At 47.3% G+C, this 17,801-nt stretch overlaps 1 protein-coding gene across 4 annotated transcripts in view; it reads left to right on the forward strand.

The window, feature by feature from the left end:
• Window positions 1-8,834: 8,834 nt before the first annotated feature.
• The window catches only part of Ppm1f (protein phosphatase, Mg2+/Mn2+ dependent 1F), a 31,889-nt gene continuing 22,922 nt past the window's right edge, over window positions 8,835-17,801 (forward strand). Inside the window, exons 1-3 of one of the 4 annotated variants that reach the window (XM_042666202.1) lie at window positions 8,859-8,878; window positions 9,304-9,417; window positions 16,803-17,078. In XM_042666202.1, coding sequence (XP_042522136.1) covers window positions 16,876-17,078 — 203 coding nt within the window. In that variant the 5' untranslated portion in view covers window positions 8,859-8,878; window positions 9,304-9,417; window positions 16,803-16,875. The other 3 variants (XM_042666201.1, XM_042666203.1, XM_042666200.1) reach the window with 3 other exon arrangements.

Genomic DNA, 17,801 nt, shown 5'->3' on the forward strand with positions numbered 1-17,801 from the left:
CCCAGGCCCTACGAGCCTGCCATCTTAGCAACTAGAGAATACAGCCAGTCCAGTCTGCAGCTACTAGTCCACCTCAGGACAGGAACAGTAGCAGGGCCGTGTATAGAAGCAAAGAAGCAGCCTGAGGCCTTGAGGAAGTGAACATCAACAGTCCAGCAGGTGTCCTAAGATGAGGCCAGCTGTAGCAAGCAGGGTTGAGCAATGTCTTCTTGGCCCTAGCTCATGAATCTCCTTGGCCTGGGTCCCACCATTCTGACCCTACTCTTGTATGCTTGAGGCTCCCGACTCCGCAGTTCCAAGCAAACTCAGCATGTGGTGCTTGTGTGCATAATAAACCTGGACTGTCTCAGAGACAGCTGGAAGCCACATTGAAGATGATCACATGACTGGTTTAGAAACTATTCTCTAGGCCAGACTGCCTGATGGCAGCTGATTATGGTCTCTGAGCCACCCCCAATAGTAGCTACTTTCTGTGCCCCCTCTCCAGCAGTCCGACAAAAAGTCCTGTTAGGTCTGTTGCATGTTGGAGAGTCCCTCCATGCCTGACCATATCTCACCATGTGGCAAAAATTCAGCAAAGGGGTTGGAGGTATGGCTCAGCTGGTAGAGCACTAGCCAATGAGCAAAAGTGGCAGGTACTGAGTTCAAGTTCTAGTCTCAGAACTTAAAAAAAGTCAGCCAAGCAGCTTTGCTGGAGCTTTGTGGGATTCTTGTTTAAGGGCCAAGTTCCTACTCTCCATTCATACCAGGACAGATAGGACTTTAGAAGCTGTAGAGAAACCCAGAGCCTCTGCAGCACAGGCAACCTTGACATCCCACTTCAGACCCCACAAGCCAACCCTGCTATGTCCTTTGAACACAGCTAGGAAGCCCCTCTAAAAGTTGCAAGAAAATACACAGAGAGGTGCTCTTTTGTGTGTGCCAGTCCCAGGTCTTGAACTCGGGACATAGGCACTGTCCCTGAGTATTTCTGCTCAAGGCTCGTACTCTACCACTTAGGCCACAACTCCACTTTTTGCTTTTTTTTGGTGGTTCATTGAAGGTACGAGTCTCATGGTTAGGTGCTGGTGGCTTACATCTGTAATCCTAGCAACTCGGGAAGCTGAGAGCTGAGGATCCCAGTTCAAAGCTAGCTTGGGTAGAACAGTCTATCGAGAATTGTACCCCCAACCACCAGAAAACTGAAAGTAGAGCTGTGGATCAAAGTGATAGAATGCTAGCCTTGATCACAAAAGCTCCAAGACAGCACCCTAGCCCTGAGTTCAAGCCCTAGGATTGACAAAAATAGTAAGAGTCTCAGATTTTCCTGCTTGGGCTAGCTTTAAACCTAGATCCTCGTATCTCAGCCTCTGAAGTAGCCACCAGCACCCAATAAGATATTCCTTTTGGAAAGCTGTTGCCAAAGCCATCTGCCTGGGAAGCTGTACAACTGTTCCTGAGTCAGTATGTCTCAGGAAGAAAGCCTCTATCCCATTCCCAGCTACTCCAGCCAGATTCTGGAGCCCTGAAAAGGGTTCATCTCTTGGTATATAGGATCTCTGACAAAGATATATGACTGTTCTTCCACCCATATGGTCAGTCACGTACAGCGTGGATCTGGGGCCTTCTGTCCACAAGAAAGCAGCCTGTCCTCCCTGATGCCCCTGGACCCTTCCAGACAGGCAGCTCTGTTACAGTTTAGTTGGTCCTAGAGAATAGACTTTCCCCTCAGCCTGAATCCCAGACCACACACTGTCATGATTCTGCACTGAAACTTCTACCACAAGCAGAACTAATTGAGAGTTCCTTTACCTTTCTCTGTGGTTGGACCTTTGCGTGACATTCCCTAGAAGGAGACCCATGGGCTAGTGAAGCCACATTCTGCACCCTAGTCTTTTATCCTGCCATCCTGTGCATCCAACCCCATTAGCTAGTAACCAGGTCCTGGAAACAATGAGGACAAAGAAGAAGGAGGCCTATCTTAAACCATACCTGTCTTCAAATGAACCATGTGCTTAGGACCAGTCTCTGTGCCCTGGAAAAGTCTATGGCTTCAGGGCTGCTACTCTGGGAAGGCAGGATCTCAGAAGCCAGCCCTCAGTCTTGCACATGACTCTCAGTGGCAGGGTCTAAGTGTCTTATCCTACAAGCTAGGCTGGACACAGACCATTCCCTTTTGCAGACCCCATTTCTGTTATCTTGAGATGCTGATACACGTTGACACTGGAGCTTTTGGGAGAGGGGAGAATTACAGTAGTGTGGCTCCCTTCCATGGCTGCTGCTAGAAATCCTGTTTTCCATTCCCATAAAGAATTTAATAGGCACAAAATACCCAAGGAAGAAGTAGTACTATGGCTCAAGTAGTAGAGTGTTTGCATTGAGTTGAAGAGCTCAGGGACAGAGCCCAGGCCCAGAGTTTAAGCCCCATAACAACAACAACAACAAAAAAAAAACTTGGTCTATGTCACCCTTCCACTTCTTTGTTCTCCCCTTCTCTCCCAGCCCCACCTACCCAGGCACCCGTGGCTCACACCTGTGATCCTAGCTACTCAGGAGGCTGAGATCTGAGGCTCATGGTTCAAAGCCAGCCCAGGCAGGAAAATCCATGAGACTCTTCAGTAAACCATCAGAAAACCAGAAGTGATGTGGCTCAAGTGGTAGAGTGATAGCCTTGAGCTGAAGAGCTCAGGGACAGTGCCCAGGCCCAGAGTTCAAGACCCACAACCGACAAAAAAAAAAAAGACCCAAGGACCCCTGTGTTAATTTATTCTCATCACATGTGTCAAAATACCTGAGCAAATCTACTTAAAGGAAGAAAGATTGATCTCTCAAGGTTTCAAAGTTTCAGCCCATAGGCTTCCATTGCTTTTTAGGCCTGTGGCAAGACTTAAACATCATGGTGGAAAAAAGCTTCCTAACAGCCAGGAAGCAGCGAGGAAGGGAGAGTCCTGGAACAAGATACACTCAAAGGATACCCAATGACTTGCTTCCTCTACCTAGACCCTGCCTTGTTTCTATCACCTCCCACTCACATCACCAAATTATGAATCCAGCAGTGGGTGGAGTCAGAATTCTCATGATCCTTAACGGGATCTCATCTGTTTCCCAGAAGCTCATCAGCTGGCAAGCCAACCTCCAGGGATCATTTCCTAATAATCCTATTTGTAGGAAGGTAGCCATGCCAGGTGAGCAGAGTAGCCAGGAAACTCAGGAGTGAGGGATATGTAAAACTTTGTCTCAGGTATCACTGATGCTCTGAAGCCCAAGAATGATGGATTACTGTGTCTATCCTGAGTTCAGAGATGTTGGGTGGGTGTGGGAAGATGAAAGACAGTGTTCCTCCTGCAGATTTAGGTAAAGTCCTCATGGGGCAGGAGCAGTGGGCTAGAGGAGGCTTCTGGAACAGAGTATTTGAAGGCTGCAAGAAAGTTCAGCCAGGGGCTGGGAAGGTGGCTCAGTGGTAGAGCACTTGCCTTGCATGCATGAGGCCCTGGGTTCAATTCCCCAGCACCACATAAGCAAAAAGAAAAAAGCCAGAAGTGGCGCTGTGGCTCAAGTGGTAGAGCACTAGCCTTGAGCTGAAGAACTGAGGGACAGCGCCCAGGCCCAGAGTTCAGGCCCCACAACTGGACCAAAAAAAAAAAAAAAAGTTCAGCCAGAGAGAACAAAGGAGGGAATGCCAGGACTAGCACACCCTGCCTCTGCTCTGCCCACCTACACCGCCTTACTAGAGAAGCAAAGAACCATGAACTTGGTGGTTGATTGGGGAAGATGATACTGAGATTGCTTTCACAAGAGCAAAAGGCAAGAGTTAGAGCTGAGGCATGGAATGCGGGCAGGGAGGCATTGACAGACCACAGCACATAAGTAATCTCTAAGCACATCCTTGGGTAGGGCCTAGCAAGAGCAAGTTCCTGACTCCTGACTTTGCCATCACCTCCAACTCAATAACCTCATAGAGAATTCAATCCTTAAGAATCTAATAAGGGGGGCTGGGAAGGTGGCTCAGTGGTAGAGCGCTTGCCTTGCATGCATGAGGCCCTGGGTTCGATTCCTCAGCACCACATAAGCAAAAAGAAAAAAGCCGGAAGTGGCGCTGTGGCTCAAGTGGTAGAGCGCTAGCCTTGAGCTGAAGAACTAAGGGACAGAGCCCAGGCCCAGAGTTCAGGCCCCACGACCGGACCAAAAAAAAAAAAAAAAAAAGAAGAATCTAATAAGGCCCCATTGAGGCAGCTGAAGCTCTATCCACTTTCATCATATGTTATAGCCTAGGCTATGGTTCTCAAACTTCACCCCTCTCAAACTGTCACCCCCTGTCAGCCAACCTATGACAGGTTGGTTTCAACTGTCTCTTAGCAAAGGAATCAGGCTCTGCTGAGCGAAGGAATATGCCCAAAGTTATAAGTAGCCTCAAGCCTTGCTTAGGCCCACTGCTTTGACAGAAATCTAAGAAGGAGTGAGTCAGAACCCCACTTTTAACCCCTATCCCAAGTGGCTTCCTAAATCAGCCACTTGCCAGTTCTCCAGTTTCCTGGCTTCAATGAAGCCCACCAGTCAATGAAGAATCCTGGAGTTCTTAGCTCCTGGGAAGCAAACAGGCTAGTGTATAGATATTAAAGTCACGTGAGCAGAGACACCCAAGCTTTTGAGGGCTTGTTCATCATTTTTTTAAAAAATCTAATTGGTGCTGGGAAGGTGGCTCAGTGGTAAAGCGCTTGCCTTGCATGCCTGAGGCCCTGGGTTCGATTCCTCAGCACCACATAAGCAAAAAGAAAAAAGCCGGAAGTGGCGCTGTGGCTCAAGTGGTAGAGCGCTAGCCTTGAGCTGAAGAGCTGAGGGACAGCGCCCAGGCCCAGAGTTCAGGCCCCACGACTGGACCCAAAAAAAAAAAACAAAACAAAAACAAAAAAAAAAAAAAATCTAATTGGTGCCACATGCCTATAATCATTGCTACCAGGATGCTAAGATCTGAGGACTTAGGTTCGAAGTTAGCCAGGGGAAGACAAGTCCAAAAGACTATCTCCAGTCAACAAGCAAGAAGCCAGAAGTGGAAGTGTGGTTCAAGTGGTAGGACACCAACCATGAGCTAGACTGAGAGACCCTGAGTTCAAACCCCAATGCCCCCACAATCTAACATCCAGAAGAAATAAAAGCAAACACACTAACAATCCAACCAATAAATATGCAAAAGAACTGACACCTTTCAAATTAAGAAGTACAAATGGCCAATAAATACATTTTTTAATCTTCGATATCCTTTGCCAGCAAGGAAATGAAAATCAAAACTATTGAGAGTCCATCTCACCCCAGTCAGAATAATCATAAGAAAACAAGCTAGACACTTGTGGCTCATGCATGTAATCCTAGCTACTCAAGAGGCTAAGATCTGAGGATCACAGTTCAAAGCTGGCCCAGTCAGGAAAGTCTGTGGGATTCTTTTTTTTTTTTTTTCAAGTAGTAAACTTTATTCTCACACACACATGAGCAAACAATTCTGTAATAACTTTATATACTATCTAGGACTGAAAATGTTTTAAAAGTTCATTGTAGATGACAGATGACAGTCAGTTACAAATAAGGGAGATTACACTGAATCTACAGTGTTGGATCTGAGTCAGAGGTACCAGTCTGCTTCGTTTTTAACACATACAAAAATGGATAGGTTATAGAGGTAGGGACATGTACGTAAGTAAGTATTAGTATACACACACACATTTCCTAAATCTGTCCACTGGGACCCTACTATCCATACATTATTTTATTTTCTAATAAAAGAGACTAGGGCTCTTTGAAGAAATGGTTGATTCCTAGTTATTACAGGGAGAACCACAGATGACTTATCACATCTGATGGCTCCAGGAAGTACTGGAACAATAATGCAGGCATGTGGAAAGAACACAGACGTTGACTTGCAGACTCTCGATGTGTTCAGAGCTGAGACAGCCTGAGCAATAGAAAGTCAGGACTAGATTATAACCAAGAAAATTAAATAAACATTCATGGCCCAAATTGATAGAAGTATAGGATAAATGAGAGGAAAGAACAGGCCCTTCTTATCACAGAAGGTGTGATGGAAACAAAGGTAGCAGTACATTACACTAAGAACCAGCACAGTGAGACTGTTGATGTGCAGTAAAGTCAATGGGGAAATTATGATTTCTTTCAAAGGATCCCCATAGACACATAATAACTGCAAAAGGAAAAACAATTACTTTACAATAAAGAAAGCTGGAAGATTGCACCTTCACCAGTTGAACCAATTTTTAACTCTATTTAACAGAAATAAAATACACCCATATTCCCAATATGAATCAGTAAAAACGGCACGAAAATTGCTTCTGTGGTATTTTGGGCTCAAATGCATAATAATCATGAGTAAACATCAAGTACACTCAAACTGAAGGACCTTCCAAAAACACTGACCAAACTCTTCAAAACTGTCAAAAGTCATGAACATCAGTGGAGACCAACCATCAACAGACTAAGGACACTAGGAAGCCAGAAGGACATCACATATTTCTCATTCAGTATGAGAAACAGGACGCTGGTGGGAAAATACGAAGGCAGGTTGATAGACTAGCTAATAGCATGGCATCACTGCTAACTTTCTGATTAGAGAAGGGGAGGGGAGGGGAAAGACAGGGCAGATAAAGGAAGGGGGAAGGGAAGAGAAGGAGGGGAGAGGCAGAAGCATAGCAGGGTCGTTGGCTTCTGACTTTAAGTACCACATTGGGTCAGCATCACTTGTAACCTTTTCGTTGGCTTTCATTATCTTCTTTATCTGCACATTAATAAAATAGTTGAATGAGTCTATATGCTGCTTCACAAGGCCTTTAACCTTTAAAAATGCGGGAAGCAGCCTCCATTTTTCCTCCACCGTTGGGATCGGCGCCGCCAGGGGCTCCGGGGTCAGGCTCCCAAACTCTTCCGCCAGGACGTCCATGTGGACGCTTCGTCGTTCCGCGTCACTGCAGCGGGAGAAAGGCCGGCCTTCTTTCGAAGCTCGCCTTCACTTTCCCAAGCAAGCTAACTGCAGCGCGCGCCGGAGAAGCCATGCGCCGCGGCCTTAAGTGTCCCCGCCGCACTTCTCTGTGGGATTCTTAACTCCAGCTTATTATCAAAAAGCTGGAAGTGGTAGTGTAGCTCAAGTGGGACAGCACAGCCTTGAGCAAAAAAGCTCAAGGACAGTGCCCAGACTCTGAGTTCAAGCCACAGGACCTGCACAAAATAAAAGAAAAAGAAAACACGTAAATACCAAGACACAGGGAGAATATAACTTTAATTCACTGTTAGTGGGAAGACCCAGCCACTATGAAAATCAGCATGGAATTTCCTCAAAAATTAAAAACAAGCTGGGCACCAGCGGCTCATGCCTATAATCCTAGCTACTCAGGAGGCTGAGAGTTGAGGATCTTAGTTCAAAGCCAGCCCAGGCAGGAAAGTCTGTGAGACTCTTATCTCCAATTAACCACCAGAAAACTGGAAGTGGTGCTGTGTCTCAAGTGGTAAAGAGTTTGCCTTGAGCTGAAGAGCTGAGCAACAGGGCCCAGGCCCAGAGTTCAAGCCCACAACCGCCAAAAATAAAAATAAAAACAACTGTCATATATCCTCCTCTACCCCTCGGGTATATAGCTGAAGGAATACAATAGAGATACCTGCATACCCATACTTGTTACAACACTATTCAGCCTAGGTGATGGAAAGTCCATGAGACTCATCTCCAATTAACCACCAGAAAACGGGAAGTGGTGCTGTGGGTCAAAGTGGTAGAGCACTAAGGAAAAAAATGCTCAGGGACAGGGCCCAGGCCCAGTTCAAGCCCCACAAACGACAAATAAAGAGGGGGGGGGCAGGGGAAAGAATAAGAAAGAGTTATGTATATGAAAATGTCATGATGAAACCCTTTACTGTGTTCAGGTTAATTAAAGCCAATTTAACAATGAAAAAAGGCCCAGCTCACACCTGTAATACTAGCTACTCAGGATACTGAGATCTGAGGATCCTGGTTCAAATTGGGGCAGGAAAGTCCATGAGATTCTTATCTCCAATTAATCACACACACACACACAAAAACGAAAATGGATCTGTGGCTCAATTGGTAGATCACTTGCCTTGAGCACAAAAGCTCAGGGACAGTGCCCAGGCCCTGAGTTCAAACCCTGGGACAGGCAGAAGAAGAAGAAGAAAAAAAAAAGATGTCCTGGGTTATCTGAATGGGCCCAATGCCATCACCAAGTCTTTAGAAGTAACAGAGGGAATCAGAGGGACTAAACTAGGTGACAGGGAGAGAAGAGCTAGACTGACCTTCGCTGGCAAAGACGACGAAGGAAAAGGACATCAAGCCAAAGAATGTGGACAGTCTCAACAGCCAGGAAAGACAAGGGAGTGGACTCTCCCTTAGGGTCCCTAAAAAGGACAAGCCTGTTGATACCTAGAGGTCGTGGCCCATTTTGACCCTGAGAACTTCGGATCTCCGGAGATAATAAGGCTGTGTTATTTCAATAGAACAATGTTGATGAAAAATAACAGTACCCTGGCCTCTGTCTCCTGCCCCTGATGGATGAGCCAACCTTGGGAAGTCAGGGTATGCATCCCAACTCTGTCACTACCTATGGACGGCTCAAGTTAGTGGATTTCTGGTGGCTGTCAAATAAGGATTGCTTTCAGCCACCTCGCCTCCCACGCCAGAGGTGGAGCAAATTGCTAGCGCCTGGGGCGCAGGTGTCGCCTGAAAGCAAAGAGCCGCGAGGCCGCCAGAGGGCAGCAGAGGCCCGAACCGCCCCCCACCGCCCGCCCTGAGGTCCGACTACGCCTGCGCAGCACTCGCGGCAGCCCCGGACGGGAAGTGGGCGGGGCCGTCGGGGAGCATTTTGCGGGGCGCGGAGCGGCGGGGTGGCAGGTGAGGCCCGCGGGGAACCGGGAGCGACGAAATCCGGGTTGGGAGCGAGCCGCGGAGGCTGGCAGGACTGGAGTGAGGGTCAGGTGCGCGGAGGTGGGGTCCAAGGTTCACAGCGGTGAAATGGGGCTGAGGAACCCGGGAGACGGAATAGGGGGGCTGAGGAAGTAAGAAGGCCCGGGCGAGGCTCGTCTGCAGGGACCTGAGGAGCATGTGGGGTGGAAAGAGGACTGAAGAGCAGGGGGAGCAAGGGGGGCTTGGGGAACCCGAGAATCGGGGCTGGCGTGCTACGGCGTGGGGCTGGGGTGGGGCGGAGGGGAGAGGGAGCCGAAGGGCCCAGGTGGGACCCCCGGCTTGGTGGGCAGACTGGAGTAGCATGGGGTGACACTCCCCATTCTTCAAGGATCCAGCCTCTCCCACCCCCTCAGGAGCACGTGGCCAGCCCGCTGCCCTGCCTCCTACCCCAGCAGTGCAAGCACCTCGTGGGACCGCTACTCCGCCGAGCACCCCGTATTGCCAGGGCTCCCCCCAGGCTTCTGAAGGTGAGTGTTTAAGTGAAAGCAGTGCGTGGGCCGCAGCGCCTTCCGCTGAACTGTGTCAGATAGTGCCTCAAGTGTGGAGACCTTGGGCTCCCACTGCAGTGTGATTTCAGACAAGCCCATTCACCTGTTTGTTCGTGCAAGCCAAAGGTTTTCTGCCCCGAGGTCCCCTGTGTGACTTATGTCCTCGTGACATTTCCAGGGACAAGTTCTATCTGCCAAACTGCATCCACCTGGGGGATGGAATGTGGTACTGGCAGGCAGTCAGATCATCACTGGCTTATTGCTGGCTTTCATGTCCCTGTCTCTCAGTCAGATTTCACGCTTTTCCTCCAGAACCGAGGTGTGAGTGACAAAGTCACTGGGCACCGAAACTCCTGATCAAGCCCTACTTTTTCATTCCCAGCCGGTGAGAGCTTTAATAGAGAGCTTCCCCTCCTGAAGTCCATTCTTCATGTGCAGTGTAACCTGATAATATGAATTATCAACACAGTTGTGAGAGATAAAATAAATACCATATCTGTTTGGTGTGGGTGTGTGCATGTGTGTGCCAGCACTTGGGCCTGTGCAGTGTCTTTTAGCTTTTTCACTCAAGGTTGGCACTCTACCACTTGAACTACAGCTCCACTTCCAGCTTTTTGGTGGTTAATTGAAGATAAGAGTCTAGCAAACTTTCCTGTCCAGCTTCAATCCTCAGATTGAATCCTCAGATCTCAGCCTCTTAAGTGGCTAGGACTACAGGCCCAGCTGTGAATACTATCAGTTCACTTGGAGAATTCCTTTGAGATGTCACTTAATGCCAACTCTGTCTTTAAGGCCCATCTCTGCTACTTAGCCATCCTAGATAGTGTGTTTTGGTTTCCTCTTTGAAAGTGTACATTGTCAGGTTGCATATCTCAGCATACAGTGGCCACTTTACCTTCATTCTGCCACCACAGTTGCCACTTGCTAAGCACAGAGGGCCACCAGAGTGGGCACCAATCATAGGGAACATATGATTCATCAAGAAAGTCCAGCCTTGAAAAGTGTATTTTCAGCAATATAGATGTGTTTAAGGCCATAGAACTGTACATTAAATATGCTTAGGGGTTGTCAGATACAGAGCTTGAGTCTCCTATCTCAGACAAAAAAGGAAAATGGTTAAAGTAGGCACAGAGGAGCTTAGGGGTCCAGAGGTATGACTTAGGGGTCCAGCCTGTGCTTAGCATACATGAGGCCCTGGGTTTAATCCCCAGCACCCCCAAAATGGTTTAAGTGGTACATTTTAGGTTATATTTTACCACATTATATAATCAGATAAACATAAACCTATAAGAATATTTACCTATGTGTAGAAAAACGCCTTGTTAAGATCTGGTAGAACTGATACCAAAACTCCTTTCAATAAATATTAATAAAGAAGATTCTCCATTGGTTAATTTAAAAATTAACATGAGGTTAGGAGTATGGCTTAAGTGGTAGAGTGCTAGCCTAGGAGGAAAAAAGTAACAGTTCAGTACTTTTATAACCATAGTCATGCAGTTTTCTCATAAATATTCCTATTTGCCAGGTACCAAGTGGCCCATGCCTATAATCCTAACTACTTAGGAGGCTGAGATCTGAGTATTGGTTCAAAGTCAGCCCAGGCAAGAAAATCCCTGCGACTCTATCTCCAATTAAGCAACCAAAGAAGTGAAGCTGTGGCTCAAGTGGCAGAGTGCTAGCCTTGAACAGAAAAACTAAGGGACAACACCCAACCCAAGTTCAAACCCCAGTATAAACATACACACACACACACGATTACTACTTTGTCATTACCCAGATTCTGAAATTAAACAAGACTTGACAAGTATTTTGTCTGTAACAGCTAGAAAAAATAATGCAGTTGTACAATTATATGGTAGTTTAATTTGTAGGTCCAAACCAGTAAACTAAAAGAATATAGATCCTTCAGATTTTAAAAGGAAAAGAATATCTATTGTGTCAAGTACCAGGAAAAGGGTTATACAACTGTGGAAAACAGCATGCTGGGCTGTTTTCCTCAAAGGTCGAAAAGATGGCAACGGAGCTTTGTATAGCCAAAGATTTTAGTGGGAGGCAAAAAAAAAAAAAAAAAAAAATCATAGGAGCAGAGAGACTTCAGGATTACTTCAGTTCATTCAGAAGAAAGAGGTGGGAGCCTATCCTGGCAATAAAAGAGCCAAAGCCCAGGCTTGGTGACCAATGAGAGGAAGGAATCAGAAAAACTGTGCAGTCTGGGACCAGTTCCCCAGTGTGAGCCCCACCCAGAAACTTTGGGCAAGTTACTTGGCCTTTACACCACAGCTGCATTTGTAAAGTAGAAAGAATCACAGGATGGTTGTCAGAGGTTAGAATGGGAAAAGCAATGATGGCACCCAGGGCCCTAACAGCAGGACGTACCCTTAATAGCATCACTGCTATGGTCAGCTGATTGAAGTGCAGAGACCTCATTCCAGAAGCCAACAGGAATCTGTTGAGGGTCATGCTTGGCCTGAACAGGTCAAAGCAGGCAGCACTCCCTCCAGGTTTTTGGTGTCTTACACACATCCCTCCCACTCAGCCTTTCACTGTGCACCAGACAAGTCAACAACTCTACACCAGACCAGCACCTGTTAGTTTTTTCACAGCACTGCCATCTCCCTAAACTCCCTTATCCATATGCTGCCTACTGATTGGCCACCACCTCCCTCTTAAGACTCTTTAAATGATCCCAAAAAAACTTAGAATCCTGTCACTATCCCTTGCCTGTCCCTAGCTCCTACTCTAGGTTAGGAATTTCCCTCCCACCACTCTGTAGGTTGTGGGCTGCCCAGGGCAAGGATTATTCTACTCCTATCCCTAAAGCCTGCATCAGATTCAGGAGCTTATTGGATAAAGGCAGAACAAGAAAGGATATTATTTGTTTCCTTTATTCCAGCTCGGATCCAGGGAAGGAAAACTGTGGCCTGTTCTTTTTTGTTTTTTGTTTGTTTGGGTCCGGTCGTGGGGCCTTAACTCTGTCTGGGCCTGGGCACTGTCCCTCAGCTCTTCAGCTCAAGGCTAACGCTCTACCACTTGAGCCACAGCGCCACTTCTGGCTTTTTTCTTTTTGCTTCTGTGGTGCTAGGAATCAAACCCAGGGCCTCATGCATGCAAGGCAAGCGCTCTACCACTGAGCCACCTTCCCAACTCCTGTGGCCTGCTTGTTTTTTTTTCCTTACCTCTGATGCCAGCTGGACAATGAAGAAAATAGTCCAGGCAGCAGAGTATTGGTGGCTTTTTTTTTTGTAGGTCGTGGGGCTTGAACTCTGGGCCTGAGCGCTGTCCCTCAGCTCTTCAGCTCAAGGCAGGAGCTCTACCACTTGAGCTACAGTGCTACTTCTGGTTTTCTGTTGGTTTATTGGAAATTAAGAGTTTCACAGAGTTTCCTGCCCGGGCTGGCTTTGAACAGAAATCCTCAGATCTCAGCTTCCTGAGTAGCTAGGATTACAGGCATGAGCCACCACCGCCCGGCGATATTGGTGGCTTTATGCCTGTAATCCTAGCTGAGATATGAGGACTGTAGTTTGAAGCCAGCCCAGGCAGGAAAGTCTGTGAGATACTTTTCCCTCTCACCCCCCCAGTCCTGAGGCTCAATCTCTGGGTTTGTATGCTGTCTCTGAGCTCCTTTTTGCACAAGGCTAGTGCTCTACCACTTGAGCCACAGAGCCCCTTCCAGTTCTTTCTGTGAATAATTGGAGAAAAGAGTCTCACAGACTTTCCTATCCAGGCTGGTTTTGAACCATGATCCTCAGATCTCAGCCTCCTGAGTAGCTAGGATTACAGGCATGAACTACCAATGTTGGGCAGTCTATAAGACTCTTACCTCCAAATAACCACCAAAAAGAGCCAAAGTAAAAATGTGGTTCAGGTGGTGGAGTGTTATCCTTGAGCTAAAAGTTCAGGGATAGCACCTACAGAGTTCAAGCCCCAGGACTTGGACCAAAAGAGTCTTAAGTAGTAGTCCCCAGCAAACAAAATGGCTTTGAGCCCTCTACCTGTCTAGCAAAAGTTGGCAGTTTGGTATAGACCCTGAGAGTGAGCCAGCCTGTCCTCTCTGCACCTGCTGGGGGAGTTTTGCAGATGAGCATTGATTGCCATGTCACACTGTGCAGCCCCACCTGTCCAGACTCCACTCTGTGTACATGGTACAAATTGTCATTGGGACCCAAGCCAGGTCCTGGGTTCAGGGCAGTGGGCATAGGGCACAGAGAACAAACAGGTGGTCGGGTGCACGCTGGGCTTCCAGCCTGTGCAGACTGTATTGCTACAATGCAGAGAGCCCTGAGGGGCTGCAGACTGTGGGGAGGGGCTCAAGGCACAGGAAACACCCAAAGGGTGGAGATGAGGAAGAGGTACCAATGTTGCAAAATGCCCAGCATACAAGTCACCAGCCATTGTGGTCAAAGATGAAAGGGCTTGAATTCTGTACTTGAATGTGAGGTTTCTTGCTGTAGACCAGCAACTGGAGCTCTCTTTGTACCTTTGAAGGTATAAATTTGCCATCTTTTCATTTGACCCTAACCATAACTTTCTCTGAGCAATTTAGTTCACTAGAGGTTTCAGTGTCTCTTGGTCATTTAATTGCATGGGAGCTAAGTGTAGTCCAAACACTGATAGTTGCTTGGGAGATAGCACCCCATTCATTATTTACATTTCTCCGTCAAATGCACCAGCAAGCCAGAGCTATTCATAGCAGACAGGAGGCCTAGGCCTCTTCCTCCACTTGAGGATGCTGAGTTTTCAGGGAAATTCCCACCGTCTTGTTGTCTTCTGATGGGTCTAGTCTTTATGCTTAACGCTCTGCTGGGCTGTGCAGGCAGGCCCTGAGACCCTGTCGGACTCTCTGCTGATCATCCTCCACCGTCCACTCCCAAGGTTTCTTGCCTGCTGTCATTTTACCAAGTTTTATCTTTGGTTAGAATATATCCATTCTGCTCCCATCCTGATTTTTCCTTCTTTGCTTTATACTCTGTTTGTCTGCTTGTCATTTGTAATGACTACATTGCATTTACTTGTAAGTAAATGAGAAGATTGACAATGAATTTTAAATCGTGCCTCATAAATAGAATATTTCTATGTTCTTCTAATGTATCTGCCTACAACAAATTAACTTTCGATTCTTATCCCTGAACAGAGTATTTTTTTTTAGTTTACCACCCTTCATCCTATTTTTTTTTCTTTTGAGATGGTACCAGAGCTTGAACTCAAGGCCTGAAGCTCTCACTTGGCTTTTTCACTCAGGGCTGGCATGCCACAGTTCCACTTTTGGCTTCTTGGTGGCTAATTGGAGATAAAAGTCTCAGGAACTTTTCTGCCCACGCTGGCTTCAAATCGTGATCCTCAGATCTTTTAGCCTCCTAAGTAGGAGTATAGGCATAAGCCATCTATGCCCAGCTATTCTTTACCCTTTGCAACCCCAATTTTGCATTGATTGGCATTGAGACTCTCCAGTCCATCTAGTTCTGTGTGCGTGTTTTATCCTTATGCTTCCACACTTGTGCTAAGCTAATAATCATTATCTCTTCTTGCTTTCAGCTCTTAATCCTTCAGCTCCAGGCCTTTGCCATCAACCTCCCTTATGGCAAGGTTTAGAGGCACTCACTGTCTATAGGGATTCTAAGACTGATATTTCTGGAATATTCTTGCCTGGGGTTCTACCATTTAGAACCTACGCTTAGAACCAGGAATGGGCTAGGAAAAGGATGAGCTAGAAAGCTGCTCCTCCGATTTTACCACCTAGAACTTGTGGTGGCCCTCACAATTATGTCATCTTAAAGCACCTCTTTCTGTTTCCTCTAGCAGTAAACACAGTGCTCTTTCCTGAGCAAAGTTCCAGAGCCTGGATATAAAATAGAGCCCTCCGAGGTGCCATAGCCATGGGAGGGCTGGAAAGAACTATTGCTAGCACCAGTCCCAGGGTGCACCTACCTAGAAGGGGCAAGAGAAATAGGTCCTATGCTGAGCGCATGCTCACAGGGAGGCAAGGTGCCTAGCTGTACGTGGTGTCAAGCAAGGCCTGGAAAGGCCAGGCTGCTGCAACAGGAAGAGCCAAATGGGGAAGGTAGAGCAAATCATAAGGCCATAGAAGAAAGATAGAAGGAGCCACAAATGTGGTCCAATTGTTGAGTATTTATACCTAGCATATACAGGACTTTGATTTTAATCTCCAATACTGGAAAGGGGGAGGGGGAAGATGGAGAGACACGCTAGTGCTGGCTATGAATCAGAGGCAGAAATCTAGGTAGGACCCCAGGTGTCCAATGAGGTGACAGAACTAGTCTGCTGGCTGTGAGTGTGGAGAGGGCTGGTTAGCCAGGGCCATGGCTAGGTGGATCTGAGCAAGAGTGAAGAGCTACAATCCCACCACAGAGAGGAAGCCAGAGTGAGCTTTGGCAGTCAAGGCCCGTGGGCACTGATGGTCCTCCCTTGGATGTGTGTGCATTGTAGGATGGTGACAAGTTCAGATTATGGATCCCTCCTGGGTCCCATTCTCCATCCTTAGACCTCAAGTGAAAGGCTGCCTCACTGCCCAGCCTCAGTGCTCAACGTGTGTGACACTGGAACTTGGCTCTTAATGTGTCTGGAACACACACAGCCTGGCTGCTACCAAGCCCTCAGCATTCCTAAGGATTCAGGAAGGAAAACACTGGACCCTGCACCCCTAGTGGATCAGAAACCTTGGGCCAGCCATAGTGCCTCTTCTCCAGCCAGGGGTTAAGAGGCTTGAGCCATCCTAAATACATGACCTACTCCTGTTAAGAGGACGCTGACTAAACAGGCTGGACAGCATCCCAGTTACACCCTTTAGCACAAGTAAACCTGCTTCTCTCTTGCCTAGCCCTCAGGTTGACCCTTCTTGTTCTCACTTTGGTCCATCTCCCAAATTGCCCTGGACTCACTGCCCTACTCATTCGCTGTTCCTCCAAACTATCTCTGCAGGCTAGCACAAGTCCCTTCTCCAGGCACATAAACCCAGAGCCCTCCTGGTTGCTGACATCCCCAGGATTATATTGAGGACTAGGCTCTGATGTTCTTTTTCTGTCCCTCTGGCCATACCAGCCATGCTGTGCTGGGAACAAGCCTTCTTTCTGTCATTTCTCTGAGATGTTCATGTGACCTATGTTGCTGGCATAATCCCAGAGGCTGCTTTTGAGTAGCCACGTGTCCCCACTTGGATCCCTGTGAGGATGCTGGCTGGGATGTTGATCTACTTCCCTTGTGCTCCCTGGATTAAAGGCCTGGGGCTCAGTACTGTGTCTATTGTACGCTGCTTGCAGATGGAGAAACAAAGCAGGACATGTGTATTCTACATTGTGGGGCACTTGTCATACTGTGATGCTGCTGACTCTAGTGTGTCTCTTCCCCAGAGTAAAGACTGACTAGAGACTGCCTCACTCCATACTCGACTGCACCACACTCCCTCCCCGGGATGCTCTGGGCATGGCTTCTGGAGCTCCACAGAACAGCCGCCGGATGGCCTGTGGCGCAGAAATCACAGGCTTCCTGGATGCATTCCTCCAAGACTTTACAGCCCCGCTGAGCCCAGAGAGCCCTTTGCCGTGGAAGGCCCCAGGGACAGTGCTGAGCCAAGAAGAGGTGGAGGGGGAGCTGGCTGAGCTGGCAATGACCTTCCTGGGCAGCAGGTAGGCTTGTGCCACACCAGAGGGGAGTGGCTGCACTGGGTGAGGAGCAAGGAGTGATATGTCTGCCATATGCTGACTTTGACACCATGTCAGCAGTATGTATGTGTTCCCCCTATCCACATTGCAAACCCCCAGTGAAGTCCTTGAAATCACGAGTGGTACCAAATCCTATCATTTAATGTCTTTCCCTCTTAGCTAAGCACTTACCACACATTGTAGCTCTAACTCTTGCAATTTGAAGTGCCCAAAAAAAAAAAAAAAAAAGTAGCACGGATTTCTCCTCTTTCATGATTACAGATTTTCTTCTTACAGTAAACCTTAGCAATTTTAGCACAGGGTTTTGTTTCTTTTTTCTTTTCCCTTATTAAGTTCAAAAGCATTTGCCTTCTCACTTCAAGTACATTATAGCTTCTCTTCAGCATATCTGAATTGTTGGTATCACTATTCATGGATTAAGGCCATTGCTAAGTAAAATCCAGTTTCTTTGAGTGCTAGGATATTAAGATGTTTCATCTAGTAACCAAGACAACTACTAAGTGACTAATGAGCAGGTAGCACAGACAGCACATGTACATTGGAAAAATGGATGATTTATACCCATGGTAGGATAGAACAGAATGATGTAAGTTTCTTTCCCACTACTCAGAACAACACACAAAAGCTGCAGATTGTAGCTAGGTACTGGTGGTTTACACCTGTGATCCTAGCTGCTCAGTAGGCTGA

Source organism: Dipodomys spectabilis, unplaced genomic scaffold, assembly GCF_019054845.1.
Source record: "Dipodomys spectabilis isolate Male_0828 unplaced genomic scaffold, ASM1905484v1 ptg000363l, whole genome shotgun sequence".
Classification (NCBI taxonomy): Eukaryota; Metazoa; Chordata; class Mammalia; order Rodentia; family Heteromyidae; genus Dipodomys; species Dipodomys spectabilis.